Raw genomic sequence first — 11,868 nt, 5'->3', positions numbered from 1 at the left:
TCTCTCTCTCTCTCTCAAACACATCACCAGTCTAGCGTGAAATGGCTCATATCATCGCCACAACAGCACATCTCACACTGAGCAGCTCCAACCTAGCTACCACCAACCACTAAGCCATCAAATGGAGAGGGAGCGAGTGAAAGAGGAGGAAGGAGAATTTGAGATTTGAAAGAGAGAAAAGGAAACGTACAGAGAAGAGGAAAACAAAATGAGCAATGAAGGGAAAGACTGAGTAAGTCAGAGGGAAGTAGGTGAAGGAAAAAAGAGTGAGGAAAAGAAAAAGTTTAAAATAGGAGCTGATTGGAAGGGGAGATGGAGGAAGAGGTGAAATGGTGGAAATAGATTAAGAAAGAGAAGGAAGGGAAGAAGAGAGAAATATAAATGGGAAAGCAGGTATACTGGGAAGAGAGGGAAGGTAGTGGACAAAAACAGATGCCGCTGTATCTGGTTGTGTCTGTAAATGTCAGTTTGCATATGCTTGTGTCACAAACCTAGCAGTAAATCAGTCTGACAGTGATGGTGGGTTTTGGTATTTTAGGTGGTGGATGCCAGCCGCCTCGGGCCAGACGACTGAAAACATTTTGTCTGCCATGAAATTGAATTAAACATTATAAGATGCCTTCTTTGTTGAGTCCAATCCTGTTTCTTTTGAGAAGGCATTTTGTTCAGAAACAAGCACTAATTAGAGTACCACAGCGTGCTAACACATGAAAAGTGCTTTATGTAACAGTTAAGTATATCATTACCAAATGAGACCACCACTGAGAACACTGGCAGCTCCTGCCTACAACTACACTGTGTCTGAGAAGTACATCCGTCTGGTTTTGCAGGGTTTCCAGCAGGTCTCTGGACAAATAAGACACAAGATAAATCTCTCAGAGTTTTTGGTGATGGAAGAAGAAACTTCCTTCCTTCCAGGATCTAACTTGTTTGCCAGCTTCAGTAAAACCAGCCAACCTTCAGACTACACTTGTCTGTCACTTGCCTTTTGAGACTCTCACTTCAATATCAAGGGACCACAGTTCCTTGAATTGCTGCACTGACTTGGCCATGGCACATGTCAGACTATGTGTTGAATTCTTTCCAATCATAGCTTGGTTCAACAAGGTCCGAAGGAGGTGACAGAGACCCACTTTTACATTACCAGTGGAATTACTGCATGATGTTGACTGTGGTGATGACAGCTATGATGCTAAAAATCCTAATTTTCACACCTCTCTCTTCAGCCACAGGACGGTTACCGCCTGGTGCAGCACTTTCAATTCATCGGCTGGCCGGCCTACAGGGACACGCCTCTCTCTAAACGCTCCATCCTCCAGTTGGTCAGGAGGTTGGCTAAGTGGCAGGAGCAGTATGACGGAGGAGACGGGAGGACTGTGGTACACTGCCTGTAAGTTCAATGTTGCACACACATGTAGATGCACATCCATAACATGTTACAAAACTGTAGGAAGCAGGTGAAAGGAGGACTGGCTTGTTCCAGGGATGCTCACTAGGATGAAAGATTACAAAATCCTAGAAAGACAAATGTGCCCTTAGTGTGTGTGTGTGTGTGTGAAAGACAGAGAGGTGAAAGATGTTGAGATATACTTAACAATGATGAAGTACGCTCTTTCTAAAAGAACACACTCACATCCACACACACGCACACACATTTAAGACAAATCAGATGTTCACTTCACACACAGAAGCGCACACTTTCATGGAACCATACGCACACACAAACCTTTAAGATGATATATACAATATATAGTATTTCTAGACTCATCCATTGTTCTCAGTCGTTCTTTGATGCTTTATTTTCCCCCACTGATCTGTCAAACATACAGATGGCCTGAACTCAACATTTATCTCAGTTCAGATATGTCTGGTGTGCACTATAAGGAAGCTGAAGGTGGTCTAAAAACGTTTAAAGGACTATTCATAAATGCTTTCTAAAATAAGGTACTAATTTATTATAGCTGATAACAATGGCTATGGCTCATGTCTATAAATGAGCTAAAATGTGCCTTATCTAAGCCTTTAAGATTACAAGATAATCACATTAATATTAGAGTTAGACCTTATGTCTCTGTTGTTTTCTATAGACTTGGATGATACATTACAGATCACCTACCAAGACCTACAAAACACCCAGCCTTAGTTTAAGCTATAAATCACTGGAACAGTCACCATATATACGTACATAAAGTAAATGGCCTCAGCCTCAGCCAGTAATACTATCTGAAATTGTTCTCAGATTATAGTGAGATTTTTTTACCACATTTTATACCAAAATGCAATGTTTGCGAATGTATTGACTTCAAGCACTCACTATCATATCACTATTTTGCGTATGCTGGAAATACATACAACTGAATTAAAACAATGTTTTGATTTGGAGTGTACGTGAGTGGATGCTTCATTGCCTTAAACTTTAACTGGAATTCAGCACTACTTTTAGGAACTGAGAGTTAATTTTTTGTTGATTCCTTGGACAAAAGCGGTAGTGTTTCTGCTGCCTTGTTTAATTGATTTCAAGGAAAGTCCACCTTATTGCCAGGCATTAAGAATAACTATATTGAAATAACTTGTCACACTCATCTTCTCACTGATGGTCTTGCTTTCTGTAGGCCACATGCTTGCATCAGTATTAAATTGAGATTGTTTCATAACCAGTTAAAAACTCTTTGCAGTAGGTTTGAGGTAGTTACCGATTTTATGTTTTCGATACGTTAACCTCAGTCTGCAGCGTGGGGTTTCTAGTCACATGAGATAAACAGTATATGGTAGTCAGTTATAACAGGATGATCAAAAAGTTACAGCAGCAGTAACAGTAGAGTAGTAGTCGTAGAGTTTCAATAAGAAAAAAACAAACCTGAATAACAGCGATTACACACAGACACGTATGTGCGTATACACTGCGTATTACTGCTGAGCTCCACACAGATCCTATCTGAGCAGAACAAATGAAGCTGATAATGAGGGAGGGAAACGGAGGCTGTAAAATCTATAGTCGAGAGACAGGAACTATACTAACAATAACACACAAACACTTACATGCACACACACTCCAAACATTGCCTCAAGCACATCATTGGTGCTCATCCAATCAGCTTTCTCTGTCACAGCTCATTGGGCCAATCAGAATTGGCATTGATTTTTTTTTTTTTTTTTCTAGCTGCTGTGGGTTTTTTTTTGCTTTCAGTGTGTTTTATATCTCAGTGTGGAAGAGAGAGAGTTTGAAATACAAGCTGTTATGGTTAAAACCCACGGTGTCTAATGCAAAATCAAGGAATGGGAAAAAAATGAATCTGAAATTAATATCTTAAATAATGCTAAATGATTTCTTGATATACAGTTTATATCTTGAAATTTTGTTTATAGATTGTAGGCTACGGTCTGAGTCACTTTATGTTCATAAAACTTTTAATGAAACCATCCTTCAATCAATACTTTCAACTGCTGAATAATAATACTATAGTTTGTCACTAAAAGAAGCAGGAGCCAGGATCTGCTATCTAAAAATGAATTGACTGGTAGATATTAACTATTAACCAGAATCAGTAGACATTGACAGATACATATCTCAATGTTGACCCTCAAATCAATATCCATAGGTATTGATTTCTTCGCATAAGATATTCTACCATAAAATGATAATGATGAAAATTTAAATACTGGCAAATAAAAAAAGAGAAATCATTTTGGAATTGCCCCACTGTACCCTACCTACTACCCTGACTGCAATGCTCAACCCCAGTAAATGTGAGTGACAGAATGCAAGCTTTCTCTGCTTCTGGCTAAAGACAGCTACACTGGCTAATCAGCCCCAGATATTGATTTCACAGACTCAGTAATGCTAGAGATAAGGAGAAACATGATGGTTCAATCAGTAGCTGTTGAAAATGTATTATTTTTCTGATCTTCACTTGTTCTGGAGGTTGGTGTCTGATGGGTCTTTAATGCTGAGTACATGTCTCATTTTCAGCAAATCACACTGGGGGAACCTGTTAGAGAACTGTGAGAAGCAGCACACTTAACACAGCAATCTGTGCTGTATTTATCTAAACGTATATATATATATATATATTTTATATGTTATAGTTTTATATGTATTTTAGATAGAACAGAGTAACAGAAATATTGCACTGTCTTGTCCTAACAGTTCCCTAAATTATTAACAGCATGCAAGTATTTTATTAACACCTTGATTCAAACATCAACTATGTCCAGAATGTCTCTCTTTCAAAGCTACATTAACTGCTAAACTGTCTTGCCTAGCTCTTTAGTGCACATGATTTAGCTTCTAAATCTCTCTTTCTCTAAATTTCTCTCTTTCAAAATCTTTTGACACTGTAGACAGCCTTTAAAAAAACTAAAACTAACACAAGGTCAGAAAAAGAAGTGCAAAAGGAAAACCTTGCATTTTAAAATTTCTATCTCAAATATTAATATCCAAACCCAGTCTAATGAATACCTGAGGTGCTGTGTCCCATTTCAAAATTGACACATAAAAATTTTAATAAAACCTGAAAATAACTAGTTTGTGAGCTAGAGGTATTATGTTGTAAGTGGTTCTGAGCAAAAAAAGGTTTTCAATCAATGGTCTAGTGGCAAGTTTTATGAAAAACAAATACATTATATTGTTTGTTTTAACCTTCTGTACCACTTTTGAAAGCATTAAAATATAATTGCAGGCCTTCCGCAAAAATAAGAAGATAATAAAATTTGGAAAAGTGACTACTAATCTGATACCATCTAAGCTATCCTGATTGGAGCGCAGACTGTAACGGCCCTGGCATTGCTAATACAGGACAGTTAGACAGTGGCTGATTTCTGTGATGGCTGCCACTCCACCTCTCAGTGCCTGAATGTTTTATTCAGTCTGAATACTGAAGGAATTCAGCTGGAACCAGTTGAGACGAGAAAGTCTGGAGCTCTCTTCATGGTGGGTGGTCTGACTGCTGACTGGCAGAGCACTGATTGCTGATTGGACCACATAGCCAGTAAACACACAAATATGTTTGCATCACTGCATCTTTGTCCATTATAGCAAGTTAGCCTCTGTATTAAGTCTAAAAACCTCAAATTTATGGTGAGCAAATCCATTCAAATGTCTTAAATCCATTAGTAGAGCTCATGTTCTTTTGCTTCAGTGACAGGTTTCTTTGTATTTCATGTTCACTCTGTGACATCCTGCCATTCTTTGTCTAATTTAGCCTTTTCTTAACTTTCATTGTTTTTCACTTTGGGTAGGATTAAAAAAAGTCTTCTAAAAAAACAAAGTTGACTTTCTGGAACTTGTATGTACTATGTAGTAATTTGCATTTCTGAGAACCCTAATCCCACTGTTACAAACATAGTTAGGCTTTGTGTATTATTATCTTTTTGTTACAGCTTTTGCACCATTTCACCCATATATGGTCTAAAAATAGTGCATTGTTTGTCTTAAAACGTAAGTCGATTGTTAATGTCAAATAATTTATAATTTTTTTATGAAATGCCACAAAATAATACAGTTTTAAGAGTGGTGCAGGTGGGTAGTATGTTAAAGCTCACCTGATAGTACTCCCTGTAGGAATATTTATTTCAATAAACATTAAATACAATCAACCAGTACCAATATCATAATTTTACAAAAACAGACACAAAGCCCCTCTCTCTCTCCTCCCTTCCATGTCACTCTTCAGCTCTCTATTGATTAAAGGCAATAAAAAGCCCTAAAAAATATTTAATAAATAAATAAATTCAGTTTGGTTATGGTTAGGGGGGCGTGATGATCATCATGGTTACAGTGAAGATTGTGGTCAACCGTAAGACATTTTGTTGACCCATCCAACCCCCCAACCTCCGCCCTCTGTAGACTTTCTATCTCTGAGATGTCACACTGCTTTCTTCTTTGCTCCTGATGGACAAACGTCCTATCCTATTAAGTGTTTGTCACGTGCACATAAACATATGTCCTTTTAGAGTATTTGCTAAGGTTACTTGGGAGTAGTCTCCAAATCCATGCTTTTCTGTTACCCTGAAAGATAAAAATGTTGCCTTTTCTAAACTGGAAACCATTCCTCTTACACGCTAACAAACACAAACCTACACTTTAAACGCAATCACAACAAAGACACACATCTTGCTTCTTATAACCTCCTTTATTGAGTTTTATTAAAACCCATTGAACATTTTCTCAGCTTAAGGTTCAAAGGTTTCAAGAGCACTTTTGAAAGGCTGACACTGTCAACCTCAACACAGCAGCTGCAACAAAGCAGAGGCAGGAGAACAACTCTAAAGGAAAGAGAAATGCCTGAAAGAAAACATTAAATTCTATGACAAACATAGTTTAAAAAGCAAAGCTCCCAGGGTGATAAAAGGGGAAAACCAAGTACTGCTGTTCTGTAAAGGAGAGTGAAAATCTCTGAAACTAGAGGTGTTTTCATCTTTTACATCTCGACTTTTCTTTCTTTATTATCTCTATCCTTTTTTCTGTGTTCCCTTCAACTCTTATGTACTCCAGCTTTTATAATCTTGTTGTTTTTCTCTGTCTATGATCAGCAGGATGATTTTTCATACACACCTAGGTTTCCTGGATGATGATGTTGTTGTTTAATATTGAAGATCTTTTATCCTTCTCACCTCTCCCTTCTTCCTACCTCATTCCCCGTCCTCCTCCTCCTCTGCAGTACCGGCGGAGGGCGTTCTGGAACGTTCTGTGCCATCTGCAGCATCAATGAGATGATCCAGCAGCAGAACATTGTGGATGTTTTCCACACCGTCAAAACACTGAGGAACAACAAGACTAATATGGTGGAGACTATGGTGAGGACTGATAATACACACCCACACACACACACACACACACACACACACACATTATCATATCAACAGTATAAGTTCTGCTATGAAGTGGCCTTGGAGGCGCTCAGCCAGTAATGTGACAATTACTTCAGATTAAGACTTCAGTTTGTATTGCCTTAGACCTTATATGTACAAAAATAAATCAGATGGCAATGCTGTCTTGTATAAAGTTATAAAGTAAGGATATCGAGGGAAGGCTGGTGAAGTTCTGCCGTTCACATTTTACATCTTTACAGCTCCATCGGATCTGGAATACAAAGAATAGTGAAAGGTTAATAAGCAAGTCTACCTTCTCCTTGTTTCTACGTTTGACTTATTTTATAGTTATTCATGTATTTATTACATATTCTGCATATAATTTTTAAGCTTTTTAAGCTTAAAGCCTTTGAATTTTTTCTTTATATTCAGTTTTTTTATTTTCTGTTGATCTAGGTAGTTACATGGATGAATAAATTATTATTAAATTGAAGCATACCTTTTTGCATCATTTGCTGGTACTCAAGGAAGGTTAACTTTAGGATATTTAAAACATAATTTAAGTCCAATTTAAGGTACTTTTTAATCTTTGCTTGGCAATGCGTAACAGTGAAGAAATCATTTTGCAGATGGCTTACCGTTGCCTTTCTTTCCCTCCCCTCTGCAGGAACAGTATAAGTTCTGCTATGAAGTGGCTTTGGAGGCGCTCAGCTCCTTCTGATTGGCTGTGGGCTGAAAATCTCTTTTCTGATTCGCCGTTGACGCTGCCTGTCATTCTCAACGCAACACTGGGACACACAAAGTGCAAAACTGCTTCGTGTTGACCCGAACCCAACCTGTGAGCATGTGTGCCTGTGTGTGTGTGTGTGTGTGTGTGTTTGAGAGTGTGTGCACTCTGTGTGAATAAGAGAGGGCATGCCTGCATATTTGAGTGTGCGCGTGTGTATCTATGTGTGTGCCTGTAAAAACTCACACGCAACCTGTACAGAAGAGAAAAAAAAAGGCGACAGACATACACACCGGGGATTTTCATGTGTGTGTTCGCTTCAGCAAGACTGGGGACTTTACATGCTTGTACAAAGAAAAAAGAAAAAATGATACGTTGAAAAAACAAAATCAGATGTTAAAAAAAGCGCCACTTTTTCCTTCTCTATCTCTCTGTCCTCTCTGCTGGGCTGTGATGTGACTATTGTACAGTATTTCCTTTTTAGATATACTCTACGCCTTGAATGTTGTCTCCCTCTGAAGGCTGGATGCACACTGGAAGATTTTTGAGAACTTTCACATTTAGCTGAGGTTCAAGCGATGCCTCGACTCTGCATTTTGAACTCCAGTGTTTATCCACAGAGTATTTGTAGAAAGTAATGAAACATGTCTGGCTGACTTTAGCTGAAATGTGGATGTTGTTGATGATTCAGTTAGCTGGATCAAAGCAAAAACCAACAGACACTTGTTAATATTTCTGGCATTTTTCTTTGAAATCACAAGCTGATGAATTTTCCTTGAGGCTCGGGCCTCCTGACTGCGTTAATGATACTTGTAATTCAGTAATTGGTTACAAAATATTCTCAGTATGGTTTCTTTTCCTTCATACTGCATCAAGTCAACAGTTTCGTTTAACTTGGAAAAATGTGGTTGCAGATACTGTTAAACAGGAAGAAGTAGCATGTCACAAGCTACAGTGAGTGGAGTCTAGTGCATGGTGAAGAATAACAACGGCATTAAACACACAAAAGAAAAAGAAATCATGCCTTGCCTTGAAGACCAAATGTTGTTGTTGTTGTTGTCTCTGCTTCAGGTTTTTTTCACTGGGGCTGTAAGAAAAAAAAAAGTTTCATAAAATGTATTTTAGGAAGACTTTGTGTAAAGTCGGTTTTGTCAAAATCTTATAGTGTGCATCCACCCTTACTGTAAATACGATAAGACAACCACAGTCAAACAAACAAACAGACAAACATCATGCACCAGACACATTACAAATAAAGGTTTCATTTCAAAACACTATCGCTCTGAAAAGCTGTGTCTGTGACATTTTCCGCGACTTGGTGGCTATAGTTTGGAACAAAATCTTATTATTATACCTTACAAACTGTCCATTTAGACATGTTGTCTAAAGAATTAAGATATATATTTTTGCATATTGCACATTTAGCTGACGCCCACATTCAGAGTGACTTAAAATGAGGAAGCAGATAGCAATTAAGTTTTATCCTTAAGGAGATGTTAAGAACATGGCTGTTTGGGTTGAACTTGTGATGCTCTGGGTACAGGAAACGTTTTCAAACAACGATGTCAGCCTGCATCTGTGTGGTATTAACAGCAGTGACACGCTCTCACTGAAGATAAAAAAAAAAAACGTATTCTACTTATTCTACTTTTTTCCAGTTGGTTTATGCGGTTTAAAATACTTGCTTTGAAAGGACAAACTGGGATAAATTATTAACTAAAATCAAGACTAGCCAAACCATGTTTACCTGCATGCCTCCTGAACTGTATGCAGGCAAAATCAATCACTCACTAGGCCAACATTTGTTTTCACCACGTTTAGCTTGTAGCTAGAACCCCGCTTTATTGGTTTTGATCATTTTGACTTCACCTGAGCAATGAAAATTGTGTACTTAATTTCTTCCTCCTCACTTTTCTTTCGTATCTAATGCCAAGGCAGATGGTATTCAGTTTAACACAACAGCATTGGCTTGGGGGAAAACAATATGCAGGAACTTTGCACTCATTGTTTCCAGTATCTGAGATCTAAGATCATTCAGAAATTAACTGCAAATCAGAATTGCTTATGGATGAATTCAGAGTAAAGTTGACCCACAGTGATCAAAAAGATAGACTCCCTGATTAAGATCAGATCCATAAGCCATGCTGTGTTTCATGTTACACATTCTGGATACATTTTAGTGAAAAAGAAGCTCTGGGATTAGACCGTTTCCCCAGCCTGCCGTCTATCATTAAAACGATAACACAAAGACAAAGAGACAGGTCACATTTACTTTTCCTCTGCAAACAAAGCCTCACATTTGCTTTTTCGACAAGCCCATTGAGGTGTGCAGGTTTAAAAATTCATTTAACAAACTCTCTTTCCAGTCCGATAGGAAATGATTTCAGTTGACGGTTGATCCCAGTGGAAGAAGGTCAACATGGCTGACAGTTCAGATGCCACTGCAGCGCAAAGGACATGTTGGGGAGTTAACGAGAATTATACAGGAGGCGAGGCTGACCTCAGCATTATCCCCTCATTTGATCAGAATTTCATCTTTTAACAAACATTTTTCTCTTAAGTCCGTTCAAAAGATGTGTGGAGAACTAAACAAGCTAATTTTAAAGTCACACTCCCCGTTTCCTTTTAGCACCCTCTAAACTGTGTTGAGTCAAAAGGACTGTGATAATATTTAGGAATTCGTTGGCTTTTTTGGTGGCTAAAGAATAGTCGCTGTGTCGCCTGAGGTAATATGGACGATGTAAGAACAGGACATCAGATTAAGGGCTTCATTTTCAAACATCACAGATCTGTTTTAGCAGAATCATCAAAAGCGATTTTGTAAGCCAATATCTTAAAAAAAAATTTGTATTTACCTTTACGTCATTAATTCATACCAGCAGGTGTCAGTATTTGGAGACAATGGATTCCCCAGTTTGGAATACAACTTCACATTTAACGACAGTGAAGGTGGATCTCTGGTGAACATTTTGTTTAGTTAGCAAAAATTGCTCGTAGGTGTCAATGCTCTTGGCCAGAATCGGCATACTTGTGGCAAAATGTTGTGGCAAACTGTTCAGTCCGCGCTTGCGTTTTATTTGTGTGCTGGAGTCCAGTCAGGCTCCTTAATGGACCTATCAAGAAAAAGACGTACGAGTGTTGTATTGAAGACAATGTGAATGCCAGAAATGTTTATCATTTATATTTCCACTAAGGCTTTATTTTATTGGCTTGGTTCATGGCCGTTCATCTGTATTATATATTTTGTTTGTTTTCTTTTTGCATTTTTATTTGTCCTGAATTTGTACATTTCTTTTGTATAATTATTATTCCAATGATTATTTGTCTAGCAAAGTGTTGTTTAGATCTGGTGATGCCATTACCATTGGTTGTTTAGTTGTTTGAAATGTGGTTAACATGAAATAAAGGGACCAAAATGTTGAATGTGCTCTCATCTCTCTCTTCTTACAGCCTCTGATTTTAATATAAATCACATTGTATGGAGTAATCTGATGGATCAGGTCGACAGCTTAATGTCACAACATGTTAGAAAATATTCCTACAATCTTACTGATGAGTGGTGTGATTTGTATATAACATTCATATTGCATATTTTGGTTAAAACACCAACTGAATGTTTTATACTTACATTTTTAAACTAGTTTCCATGCTGCATCTTATTTTCCCAGTTGAAATTCTGCTGTTATGGATACTGAAAGGGAATTTCTCACGCAGTAAATAATTTAAAGTAATCAGCAACATACAAACTGTGTCCTAAACAGAAATGAGTGAGCTGGACAAGATCATTTCCCTCTCTCTCTCTTCAATTTGATAAGAGAGCTTTAGTCTAAAACCTCTGGGTATTTAAGTCTTTAGGGCCCAACATGTGATACTGTATAGTGCAGTTTTAAACAGTCTTACAGTCTCAGGCTTTAGCATCAAATAAGACCTGGTACAGTGATTCTCAGACTGGATCGTGATCTGGTGCTGGTTGTTGCCATATTCGTGGCCTACATCAGTGGTTTCCAATCTTTTTCCTTAAGGGAGCCCTTTTATTAAATAAAGTAATGACCACCGACTGACTATTTTAGAGATATCTCATATTATATTCAATGTAATCCTTCAAACTTAACAGACTTCTTTTTTGACAATTTTGTTTTCTTCTCCCTGATGGTTGGCCATTAGCACTTTGGTTGTTTTGTTGTGTATTTGTCTAATGCAGGACAGAGAGGGAAGGCTCTGTGAATTTAGCTTATAGCAAACACAATAACAATCACATTTAGTTTTCTTCACAGACATAAACAAAATGCTGAGCTATAGGTCTACTGTGTATATTTTGAAAGTTTTCTTAC

At 37.8% G+C, this 11,868-nt stretch overlaps 1 protein-coding gene across 1 annotated transcript in view; it reads left to right on the top strand.

Moving 5' to 3' along the window:
- Positions 1-10,938, top strand: part of ptprt (protein tyrosine phosphatase receptor type T) — a 307,757-nt gene extending 296,819 nt beyond the window's left edge. The window contains exons 34-36 of the mRNA XM_035662487.1: positions 1,227-1,390; positions 6,660-6,795; positions 7,478-10,938. Coding sequence (XP_035518380.1) covers positions 1,227-1,390; positions 6,660-6,795; positions 7,478-7,531 — 354 coding nt within the window. The 3' untranslated portion in view covers positions 7,532-10,938. The remainder of the gene's footprint in view (positions 1-1,226; positions 1,391-6,659; positions 6,796-7,477) is intronic.
- The last annotated feature ends 930 nt before the right edge of the window (positions 10,939-11,868 follow it).

The sequence above is a fragment of the Morone saxatilis genome, unplaced genomic scaffold, assembly GCF_004916995.1.
Source record: "Morone saxatilis isolate NCDOM2014 unplaced genomic scaffold, NCSU_SB_2.0 Contig18, whole genome shotgun sequence".
Classification (NCBI taxonomy): domain Eukaryota; kingdom Metazoa; phylum Chordata; class Actinopteri; family Moronidae; genus Morone; species Morone saxatilis.
This window is presented reverse-complemented; position numbering and strand designations above follow the sequence as displayed.